Source organism: Chiloscyllium punctatum, chromosome 3 (assembly GCF_047496795.1).
Source record: "Chiloscyllium punctatum isolate Juve2018m chromosome 3, sChiPun1.3, whole genome shotgun sequence".
Classification (NCBI taxonomy): domain Eukaryota; kingdom Metazoa; phylum Chordata; class Chondrichthyes; order Orectolobiformes; family Hemiscylliidae; genus Chiloscyllium; species Chiloscyllium punctatum.
Window position 1 is genome coordinate 100,601,225 of NC_092741.1, and position 12,980 is coordinate 100,614,204.

General features: G+C 40.5%; 1 protein-coding gene across 1 annotated transcript in view; it reads right to left on the minus strand.

The window, feature by feature from the left end:
• The window catches only part of c3h8orf74 (chromosome 3 C8orf74 homolog), a 36,688-nt gene that overhangs the window by 2,092 nt on the left and 21,616 nt on the right, over positions 1-12,980 (minus strand). Inside the window, exon 3 of the mRNA XM_072549048.1 lies at positions 5,965-6,368. Within this exon, the coding sequence (XP_072405149.1) occupies positions 5,965-6,368 (404 nt within the window). The remainder of the gene's footprint in view (positions 1-5,964; positions 6,369-12,980) is intronic.

Sequence of the window (12,980 nt, forward strand, 5' to 3'; positions counted from 1 at the left end):
GGAACCTTATCAAACACCTTATTAAAATCCATGTCTATGACATCTACAGCCCTTCCCTCATCAATCAACTTTGTCACTTGCTCAAAGACTTCTATAAAGTTGGTAAGACATGATCTTTCCTGCACATAACCATGTTGCCTACTACTGATTTTTCTTCCAAATGTAAATAGATTCTATCCCTCAGTATCTTCCTCCAGCAGCTTGTCTCCCATCGACATCAGGCTCACCGGTCTGTAATTACCTGGATTACCCCGCTATCCTTCAAAAACAAAGGAAGGCAACATTTTTTTCCCTTTATTCTTTCTTGGGCTGTATACATCACTAGTGAGGCCAGCATTTAACACACTGTCATTTCATGATACTTAATCATTAATCTTGAATCTCAATTTCACACCCAATCCTGAATGGAGCAGCATTTAGGAATCAATGATATTTCTGTGGATCTGGTCATGTAGGCCAGGTTGGCAAAGGATGGTATAGTTTCCTCCTTAAAAGATATTAACAGGTCAGATGGGTTTTGACAACAATCAATAATCACTTTACAATCACCCTTTCTGAGACTAGCTTTCAGTTCCAGATTTTATTAGTGAATTCAGATTTCATCATGGTGAAGTTTGAGCACATGTCCCCAAGAGCATTATGCTGGGCTTCTGAATTATGAATCCAGTGCCATCACCACTATGCCATCTCCCCAAAATGGCATCTTGTACTGAAGTTCATACTAATTTTATCTCCTTATCTCCACTGACCTGGAGGCTGGGCATAATCCTGATTGGCTGAAGTTAGGTCCACAAAGTTTTCCAGACCAGAGCCATGTCCAGGAAGACCCAACATTTGTTGGCACGAAATTGTCAAAGCCAGTCAAACAAAGGGTCAAATTTGCAACCCTTCTTTGACTTTTAAGATAGGCCTGCAGCTTGGCTTCCCACTCAACAATATAGCTCTTGTAGTTTCCACCTCTACCTGCCACTCTAATTATGCGTATGAGTTCACGAAAAAAAGTTAGCTTTAAATGCATAAAACTGTTTTCTTTAAGTTGTCTTCAATCTTTGAAGCATTAATTTAAACATTAAGTTACTCATCACAAATGGGAAGAGGGACTTCATTTTCTGTCTGTACTAACTCACTTTAAGGATGAAAACTCAGCGAGAAAGGAACGAAGAGGGGAAAACAAACAAGTAAAACTTCATACGAGCTTCATGAAGTGTCAGTCACTGGGACTATCTGTGAGAAGCTCTGCAGGCAGAACAATCCTGCCCTCTACTGTTAAACTTGCTAAATGCAACTTTTTTTAAGAATTAAAAGTTGAAACTTACAAGTTATGCTTTGTCATATTATCAAATGAATACATGATCCACTCACTAAATTATGGCCTGGATTGTCAGGATGACTCCTCTAAAGATTGCACAAACATTCCATTTCTCTGATTCCCAACACCATTCCTGGGACTTTTGCACCCAAAACCTGTGTAGAGCCATGGAGTCATACAGCATGGAAATTAACCCTTAGGTTCTAACTATTCCATGCTGACCAGGTTTTTCATACTAAACTCATCCCATTTGCCTGCACTTGACCCACTAAGCCTTCCTATTCATGTATGTGTCCAAATGTCTTTTAAAGTTGTAACTACACTTGCATCTACTACTTTTCTAGCAGATAATTCCACACATGAACTCTCTCTCAGTGAAAACGGTGCCCCTCAGGTCCCTTTTAAATCGCACCTTAAAATTATGCTCTCTAGTTTTGAACGCCCCCTTCCTTAGGGAAAAGACTTTTACTATTCACCTAATCTATGCCCTCATGATTTTACAAACCGTTATATGGAGCTCCAATATGTCTCACTGTTAAGGAATTTTCTTGGAGTCAGGCCAGCTTTTTAAAGAATCATGGTTGATAGTCCTCATAGGTATTACGAACCATGATCTGCCTGAGAGAATCTTTTGAAAGCATCTCTTTCATCATGTCTTCTATGCCTGGTTATTTCTCCTCACCCACGACCCAATGCCGTCACATCCACCAATGGTTTTACAAGCCCTTTGTGTCATGCCCATTGACAAACTACATATTGCATTTTACCTATATACCTGATTGTGGCAAGAAGATGTGTAAAAGAGATTTTATGAAAATTTATTCATGTATTATTTTTCACTACATTATGGAAATCTTTTTACTACAGAGGAATAAAAATGCTAATCATCCAGACCTTTAAAGTATCAATAGTGGAGCCTACAATGCTTGAACCATTAAAACCTATGTAAGTAAACTTTGGGGAACTGGCAGCAGAGATCAAAGCTATCAATCAAGCAAACTTAGGATCACAGAATCCCAACAGTGTGGAAAGAGGCCACTCAGCAATGACTAACCCATCTAGCCTGCACATACTTTGTCACGACAGATAATTTCACCATGGCCGTTCCACCTAACCTGCACATCTTTGGACCGTGAGAGGAAACCAAGCGCCTGGAGGAAACCTAGGTTGAGACATGGAGAACGTGCAAACTCCACACAGGCAGCCACCTGAGGCTGGAATCAAATTTGGGTCCCTGGTGCTGTGAGGCAGCAATGCTAACCACTGAGCCACCATGCTACCCACAGCTGCACTTTTCAAAAGGGCTCAGGTTTTCAACAAAATATTGGTTTTTGGGCTCCCAGCCAAGCCTCAATTTGGATTCAACAGATAAGGCTATTGGTGCAGTTATAGAGTTACAGAATCATACAGTATGGAAATTGATTCTTCAGTCCAACCAATCTATGCTGACCATAATCCAAACTAAACTAATCCCATCTGCCTGTGTTTAGCCTATATTCCTGCAAACTTTTCTTATTCACATATTTATCTAAATGTCTTTTAAATGTTGCAACTGTACCTGTCCACCACTTCCTCTGGAAGCTCACTCCACATACAAACCACTCTCTGTGTAAAAAAATTACCCTCGTGTCTATTTAACTCTTTCTCCTCTCACCTTAAAAGAAGTTAGTAGGATATGCCATTGAAGTTTGAACTTGTTCTCTTCAACAACTTACATCAAGATTGCTAAACCTCATGCAGTGCATCTATAGTAGTTCCTTCTATTGCCTCCAAAGAATATGACTAGAGGGTTTCCTAACCTCTGCATATATGATGGCTCACTTTCACTTCATGACTTGCAACAAGACCTCCTGTTCTCATCCATATTCAGCCATTCAACAAGGTATCACAGCTTAGGAATCAGTCTAGAATGATTTTGACAACTTCTTGCAGGCATAATGCACCTTCTCGTTAGAATTACCAGACTGGTTTTAAGTAGCATCAAAAGGGTAACTAGGGAGAGAATAGGGGCCCTCCAAGATCAACAAGGCGGCCATTGTGTGGAGCCACAGAAAATGGGGGAGATACTAAATGAGTACTTTGCATCAGTATTTACTGTGGAAAAGGATATGGAAGATATAGACTGTAAGGAAATAGATGGTGGCATATTGCAAAATGTCCAGCTTACAGAGGACGAAGTGCTGGATGTCTTGAAAAGGGCAAAGGTGGATAGATCCCCAGGACCTGATTGGTGTACCCGAGAACTCTGTGGGAAGCTAGAGAAGTGATTGCTGGGCCTCTTGCTGAGATATTTGTATCATCAATAGTCACAGGTGAGGTGCCGGAAGACTGGAAGTTGGTTAACGTGGTACCACTGTTTAAGAAAGGTGGTAAGGACAAGCCAGGGAACTATAAACCAGTGAGCCTGGCCTTGGTAATGGGCAAGTTGTTGGAGGGAATCCTGAGGGACAGGATGTACATGTATTTGGAAAGGCAAGGACTGATTAGGGATAGTCAACATGGCTTTGTGCGTGGGAAATCATGTCTCTAAACTTGATTGAGTTTTTTGAAGAAGTAACAAAGAGGATTGATGAGGGCAGAGTGGTAGATGTGATCTATATGGACTTCAGTAAGGCATTCGACAAGGTTCCCTATGGGAGACTGATTAGCAAGGTTAGATCTCATGGAATACAGGGAGAACTAGCCACTTAGATACAGAACTGGCTCAAAGGTAGAAGACAGAGGCTGGTGGTGGAGGGTTGATTTTCAGATTGGAGGCCTGTGACCAGTGGAGTGCCACAAGGATCAGTGCTGGGTCCTCTACTTTTTGTCATTTACATAAATTATTTGGATGCGATCATAAGAGGTACAGTTAGTAAGTCTGCAGATGACACCAAAATTGGAGGTGTGGTGGACAGCGAAGAAGGTTACCTCAGATTACAACAGGATCTTGACCAGATGGGCCAATGGGCTGAGAAGTGGCAGATGGAGTTTAATTCAGATAAATGCGAGGTGCTGCATTTTGGGAAAGCAAATCTTAGCAGGACTTATACACTTAATGGTAAGGTCCTAGGAACTGTTGCTGAACAAAGAGACCTTGGAGTACAGGTTCATAGCTCCTTGAAAGTGGAGTCGCAGGTAGATAAGATAGTGAAGAAGGCATTTGGTATGCTTTCCTTTATTGGTCACAGTATTCAGTACAGGAGTAGGGAGGTCATGTTGCGGCTGTACAGGACATTCGTTAGACCAGTGTTGGAATATTGTGTGCAATTCTGTTGTCCTTCCTACCAGAAAGATGTTGTGAAACTTGAAAGGGTTCAGAAAAGATTGACAAGGATGTTGACGGGGTTGGAGGATTTGAACTATAGTGAGAGGCTGAACAGGCTGGGGCTGTTTTCCCTGGAGCGTCAGAAGATGAGGGGTGACCTTATAGAGATTTATAAAATTATGAGGGGCATGGATAGGGTAAATAGGCAAACTCTTTTCCCTGGGGTCGTGGAGTCCAGAACCAGGGGGCATAGATTTAGGGTGAGAGGGGAAAGAAATAAAAGAGACCTAAGGGGCAACTTTTTCACACAGAGGGTGGTACGGGTATGGAATGAGCTGCCAGAGGAAGCGGTGGATGCTGGTACAATTGCAACATTTAAGAGGCATTTGGATGGGTATATGAATAGGAAGGGTTTGGAGGGATATGGGCCGGGTGCTGGCAGGTGGGACTAGATTGGGTTGGGATATCTGGTCGGCGTGGATGGGTTGGACAGAAGGGTCTGTTTCCATGCTGTACATCTCTATGATTCTATGACTTTATAACCCCTCATGATATTGGACTCTCTGCTGATGTATGCAGCCAAGCAACTGTGCTATCTCTTCTGGATGCTGCTGTTTCTAAGCAACACTCATTTAAGCATCAGCCAACACAAATTTAATACACAATAAAAAGAACAAGTATGGGTCAATCGCACATTGTGATCATCACACAGTTTTTAGGAGCTAATTTAACCTCCCCTTAGGTGTGAAAAGAATTCCACTTTAAAATGTTTGACTTTTTAAATCTCTTGAATAAACACTGCAGGTGTACTATGTTCCTACCTCAAGTACATTAAGGTTACATTTACAGAGCATCAGAGTATCAACACAAAACAGCTTTGCTTTGACCAATGCATAAAAGTAATAGTCAGGATCCAAGTAACCAGAGACTGCCTTAACAATTTACTTGAATCTGATCCTGAGTGAATCCTATTTGCTAACACACCACCTTTATTGGCCCCTCATACCATGATTGGGGACCATGTCATTGTTCCTTCATGATCACTAAGTTCAAAATGTAGAATTCCCTTTCAAATGGCACTGTAAGTGTTTGTACATCCCAAGGACTGCCATGGTTCAAGATGGCAGCTCACTGACACCTTCTCAGGGACAATTAGGATTGGGCAATACATGCTGGTCCAGCCAGAAAAGCCCTCAGCCTCTGAATAAATAATAAAACAAGCATATCGGTTTCTGTTGAAAGCTTACATACATTATCATATGTTGCCTACATTATAACTTATGCTCATCTGAATTTCTTCATTTTACTTCCCAAAAGATAGTCTCATGGAAAGATTTGTGACACAGCATACTAACATATAATGAACAGGAATGTGTGACTGATTAAAAGAAAGGTATAGCTCACTTACTGCTCTTTCAATCATTTCTTTATCTTGAAATTTAAGATCTTCATAAAATTTCTCCAGTTCTTGTTCATTTTTCAGTTGCATGTTCTCACGGAAAGCTGACATATCAGCCTGCAACTGAGCTTCAGCCATACTGAGTTCAGTCATGTATTGCTGATGTTTCCAAAGCTCAGTATCTATTCCATCTTTCAGAGGTGGTATATCTGGGGGTATGTGAACTTCAAGGTTATGCGTGATTTGATCAATCTCTCTGGCTTCACACAGTACAAATTGATAGAGACGATAATGTCTGAAGAATGTTCCAAAGAAATAATTGACTAATTGTTGGAGGCGACTAAGATTCAGTTTACATTGGTATTGGTTGCATTTATTTCTCAATTTACGAAGGGCCTCTTGCATAGTTTTCCCTGAAAATGAAAAAATTAAATACCTTATTCTTTTTTCTCAATGTACTTGCAATATCAATAGTAATTTTGGTTTTGGGATGACAGTTCGGTAAGAAATATAAATAAAGAGATATAGAAGATATAGGATGGATATTAAAAATCAACATAGTGGGAAAGGAGCTGAGCAGGTTTTTGGACCCGTGGAGTTCAGTGTGAAAGTATAATTGTGCTGGCCTGTGTTATACAGAACCTGCAGATTGTGGAATTTTTGGAAACTTATGGCTTTCCAATGTCAGAAGTGTCTTCAAGTAGATTTGAGTGAGCTACAAGTTACGAGGTTTCAGCAACAGTTGGAAAATACCCATGTATAGTTAAAGTTCTTTCAGCTATCGTTACAGAAGCTGTTCACTCTGCATAAAGTGAAAAGCAATGAGGTTAAAAATAAGGTATATGGGTGAGCTATGAAAGGTGAAAGAAGGACTTCGATCATGATAGTGTACAGTTTACAAATTAGCCTATTTATAAACCTTCCAAGTTACTTCTTCCAAAAGACTCCCTAGGAAAGATTTGTGACACTACACATTAACACATTCAAAAGCACGTATTTGCTATGGATTAAAACTTTTGTTAAACTTAAAATTTGAGATTTGTTACATGTGCTGCCAGAGTTAGCCAGTGCCAGCTAATAGTTGGGATAGAGAAGTGCTACCGAAATTCCTTACAATACTGTCTGTAAGAACTAGTTTGTTAACAATGGTAAAGGAATAACCATTACTGATTGGACTATAACCTGGTGTTGTGATTTTTAACTTGATTCTCAACAAGAGGCATTTGTAACAACAAGATGTAGTTATTCCTTGATAACAATAGGTACGCATTACATTGGTTAGTGAATTTAATAGATGGCTGTGCGTCGTGGTGCTACTATGCAAAAGTAGTCATGCTTGTTGCAAACATTAAATCCTCCTCTTTTTACTTCTCTCTTTCCAGCTTGGTTCTTTCTGGCATTTGCTTAAATTTTCTTCTCTTGCTCACAGGATTCTTAATTTTATTCGTGGCACTCCAAAACTCTCGTTTCTCAGCCCAGGTTCATTTGCAACTGCTCCTACAGATCTTACTTTTCTAAGGACTCTGTAACCACCAACTGTGACTAGATATTTTACACTCCTACTAGCCTACAATGTCTTCCTATCAGCTTTGAGATAAAAATTTTAATCTGGAACTCTACTTTGCCCTGATTTGGAGACGCTGGTGTTAGTCTGGGGTGTACAAAGTTAAAAATCACATAATACCAGGCTATAGTCCAACAGGTTTATTTGGAAGCACTAATTTTTGGAGCGCTGCTCCTTCATCAGGTGGTTGTGGAGAATAGACTGTAAGACACAGAATTTACAGTGTGATGTAACTGAAATTATATACTGAAAAAGACCTGGATTGTTTGTTAAGTCTGTCATCTTTTAGAATTACCATGTTGATTTCAGTTCTTTCATACGTAAATCACAAAACCTTTTTAAGAAGTTACATTCTCAAGTGAACTTTAACAACTGCTGTCATGTCAGCTCAGATAATGTATTAAAAGTGTGAGTTTCCCTGTGTGAGGCTGCCTGTGCCACAATGGTCAGACTGATTCTTGTCTAAAAAACGGATTTACAGAATCTTACATGGATTCATGCAGTTTTTGAGCAAGGTAAAATGTAATTCTGCTTATACAAATTCACCCCACAAACTTATATGAGTATGTGTGCATATGAGTGTGTGTGGGGGGGGGGGGGGGGGGGGGGGGGGGGGGTTGGGGGGCAGTTATGAGTGTCTGTGAGAGTGTGTGTATGTGTGAGTATAAAGGGGTATAAGTCTGTGAGTGAATGAATGTGTGTGGGAGTGTATGTGTGAGCATATGAGAGAGGGTATGCGTTAGTATGTGCGTCTGTAGGAGAGTGTGTGTATAGGAATGTGTGTGAGTGTAGAAGTGAGTGTGTGTGTGTCTGTCTGTGTGTGTGTCTGTCTCTGTGTGTGTATAGTACAATGGGGTCACCTGTAGTGTGACATGAACCCAAGGTCCTGGTTGATGCCATCCTCAGGGGTACCGAACTTGGCTATCAGCCTCTGCTCAATCACTTTTCGTCGGTGCCGAGCAAATGGCGGAGCAGAGGTTGATAGCGAAATTCGGTACCCATGGGGATGGCCTCAACCAGGACCTTGGGTTCATGTCACACTACAGGGCACCCCATGGCACTATATACACACACAGACAGACACACGCAGACAGCCGAACACACACAGACAGACAGATACACACACAGACACACACACACACTCCTACACATACACTCTCCTACAGACACACATACTCACGCCGACCCTCTCTCATACACTCACACATACACTCCCACACACACTCTCTCACCATCTTACACCTCTTTACACTCACACTTACAAACATACGCACAATCTCTCACAGTCATAACCTACCCCCCTACATGCGCGCACGCACACACACACACTCACATGCACACACAACACGCACACATACACAAATAAGTTTGTGGGGTGAATTTGTACTTGCAGAATTACATTTTACCTTGCTCAAAAACTGCATGAATCCATGTAAGATTCTGTAAATCTGTTTTTTAATTTGACCATTGTGGGACAGGCAGCCTCACACAGGGAAACTCACACTTTTGATACATTATCTGGGCTGACATGACACCAATTGTTAAAGTTCAGTTGAGAATGTAATTTTTAAAAAACATTTTGCGATTTACATATGAAAGAACTGAAACCAACATGGTCATTCTAAAAGATGAGAGACTTAACAAACAATCCAGGTCTTTTTCAATATATAATTTCAGTTACATTACACTGTAAACTTTTGCTATAAATTCTGTGTCTTAAAATCTTATTCTCCATAACCACCTGATGAAGGAGCAGTGCTTTGAAAGCTAGTGCTTCCAAATAAACGTGTTGGACTATAACCTGGTGTTGCGTGATTTTTAACTTTACCCTGCTGTTTCTTCCTCAAGTTCTGCTCTGCTTGTTTGTTCAAGTGCCTACATGTACTGACTGATTGTCTTGAGTATTTGTAAAACCGTTTATATTTAAAATGGTAAATTCATTAATCTTCTAAAAGTGTTTTCAACCGAGTTGGATGGATTTTTCACTTGTTACCTTGAGGCACTTAAGTAACAAATTCACTACAATCAACATATAAGTCCTGTAGAACCAAGTAGTACTAGTTAATGGTTGCTTGCTGCCACTATTTTTCTTTTTTACTTTTTTAAATAAACAAGAAAGATTTAGACAAACCCAGATAGGGTACTGTAGGAAAAAATCAAAATGTTAACAGAAACTTGAAAATTACAAAATTAATTTATTTTTTAGCAATTTAAGAATAGGAAATTCTGTTACAACAGTACAGAGTGTTACTATGGCAGCACTTGGAATACTATGTACAGTTTTCAATCCTGCATTGAAGAAAAGGATATATGGCATTGTAAGGATGCAAAAGAGATTCAAGAGACTCATTCCTGGAATTAAGATGTTATGATGGAATTAAGACAGTACTCCATGTGGAATGACCTGTTGTATGGTGCATTATCAAATGCCTTCTGAAAATCCAAACACTGCAGCTGCCTTTATCAACTCTGCTAGTTATATTTTCAGAGACCTCTGCAAAACATAATTTCACTTTCAAAACACCTGAATAATCTTGTTTGATTGTGGTAAGCTTTTCTAAACGGACTGTTATTTCTTCCTTAGTAATGGACTCTCGCATTTTCCCAACGATAGATGTTAGGCTAGTTGATCTAGACTCTAGATTCTAGAGTTTCCTACCTTCTGTCCACCCCCACCCCTTCCTTCTTGAATGGGGCAGTAGGGTGTAGAGGATGAACTATTGGTGAGTGTTAACAAGAGGCACTTATTTTAACAAAACAATAAAGTTATTGTGTGATAATAATAGGTACAAATCATGATGGATTGTTACACATACTGTATGAAATTCTGATTGCACACTATCAGGAGGACAAGATTGCATGGGAGAAGGTAGAGAGGAGATTCACCAGGATGTTACCTGGATGAGAAGTCTCAATTATGAGGAGAGACTGGACAGGCTGGGTTAGTTTTCCCTGGAGCACAGGATACTCAGGAAGGATCCAATTGAGGTTTATAAAATTATGAGAGGCATAGAAGTAGATCATGAGAATGTTTTCTCCATGGCAGACATGTCTAAGGCCAGATGAAATAGGTTTAATGTAAGGAACAAGTGGTTTAAAGGAGATATGAGAAAAATTATTTTTACCCAGAACATGGTAAATATATGAAACGTGTTGTCTGAGAGAGTGGTGGAGGCAAGTACTCATGCAACACTTAAGAAGTATCTGGATGAGTGCTTAAATGCAGGGGCATAGTAGGCCAAGTACAGATAAATGGGATTATATAGTAGAGTTTGTTGATCGTTTTAGACACAGGCCAAGGGGAGGGGGGACACAAATGGCGTATGATGATGTAAATGCTAAGACTGTCAGGTGCCACAGTGACACATCAGACCTCATTAAAATCTCAAGTTAAACTCTGGATTCCCCATCCAAGACTGGATGGCATCAGACTAGATGGAGTTTAATTTCGTCTATAACATTATCGCTTTCAGAACCTGATATAAGAATATCCTCGAATATTCCCCAGTCTCCACTTTGCTGGTCTCAGTGAAAGCTAAACTGTTGACCCGTTACTAAGCTTTAGCCACGTTTTGTCACATTTTACCAACATTTCAAAAGTCCATCATCTACTCCATCTTTGAGAGGTGGCACTTCTTGAAGTACATAGATCTCAAGATTTGGAGTTGTTTGACACGAATGCAGCACCTACCTATGACTCAGGTGAGGACTGTTATATGGGGAGTGAAACTAAGAGTACTGCTCTGAGTCCATGCAGAATGATTATAGATGGAGATGGAACCAAGTAAGGTTCAACAGTAAATGTGTGATAAGAAATCATCTGTGATCTGTTGCCTTGCAGGTAATAAAGTAAGAGACCTACAAATGAATGTGTGTGAATATTTTGAAAATGTGAAACTGAATACTCTGAAGTTTTGGTTTATGCTACAACTACTGATATAAAACAGATGGACGGTTTTGCTGAGGAAGCTTGAGTACTTAGACTTTAGAGTAAAAATTAGAACTCGCGCTGTTCTGTGGGCTAGCTGTGAGTGAGTACATTAGACAGATGAATATATGGCTAGTTTCATGGTTTAATGGAGGACTTCAGACTTCTAGGCTATAAGATAAATTATATGACATGGGAAAATGTTTGAACTTTATCATGTTAGATAAAGCAGTGGGGAAGGAATTAAATCAGTAAGGTTAGAAAGCAAGCAAATCTTAAAACACATAGGAAAAAGCTAAGATAGCACAATGACAAAGAAAACAAATCAGTATATGGTCAGGAATGGAAAGGTGGGACAAATGTGAAGAGCTACTGCCGGGCTGGAGGGATAGTGAAAGGAAGAGAGAATTAAAGACAAAGTGTACTAAGGAGCATAACTCTTACCCTAATTATGCAGGAATACGCAAACCATTATAAATTAAGTCAAACAAATAATTAGAATAAAAGTCAGAAAATTGGAATAAGATGGGCAACAGTTGGAGTCTTATATTCCCTCCAGTAAAATATAGTTGGACTAATGATGGGAAAGTGATTGAGTCAATTTAGTGACGATAAAATGATTTAAAGAAACCGAGTTGGATGACACACTTAAAGCAGTATTTATTGATGAAAATGGGAGTCCTGCTCCATAGGCTGGAGAACAGGTGAGAGCAATATGTTGCTTCTTTTCAGCAAGGCCTGTTACATTCGCAGCCAATATAGGATTTTACTGAGCAGGGGCAGGGTTTACCTTGGATCAGAGATCCAATAGGCAGATGTCCTACTCACTGAGAATTGCCAGCCGGTTCAGCGACACTACTGAATGACAGTGGGAGAAGGTGAGGACTGCAGATGCTGGAGATCAAAGTCGAGAGTGAGGTGCTGGAAAACTGATATTTCAGGATAAGCCCTTCTTCAGAATCCTCGGTTGATTCTCTTATTTCTCGGATGCAGCCTGATCTGCTGTGCTTTTCCAGCACCACACTCTCAACTACCGAATGACAGTGTCAATGAGCAGGCTGTGACTGACTGTTACCAGTAGTGCACTCTCCTGGAGACCAGGGTGGAGAATGGACCACGGCAAAAGAGAAGTATTACTGGGGTGTTGGGGTGGTTGGGGGGGGGGGGGGGGGTCACAGCCTGGGGTCTGCAATAGAGTGGTTGAATGGGGGTTTAGCAGCAAGATCAGGATGGCAGAGGAGCTGATTCTAAGCAGCCCGTCTGTTCTCAATGCTGAGTCCCTTAAACAAACACTGAGTGCATGAAATTGAGAACCAGCCCATAAGTAGCCCTAACTAGATTTAGTCTTCAGGTTTCCTGGATGACAGGTCCCTTACTTGCCATTGAGTAAATTCTAGCAGAGGTGGAATGATGTCCTTGAAGTCAGCATTAATTGCCTCAATTGGAGGAGGGATAGAAGAGTGTTCATGGCACTTCTGGCAATGGAGCAGAGGTAGGAAAGTAGTAGAGTCCCCATTTGCCTCCCTCCCACCC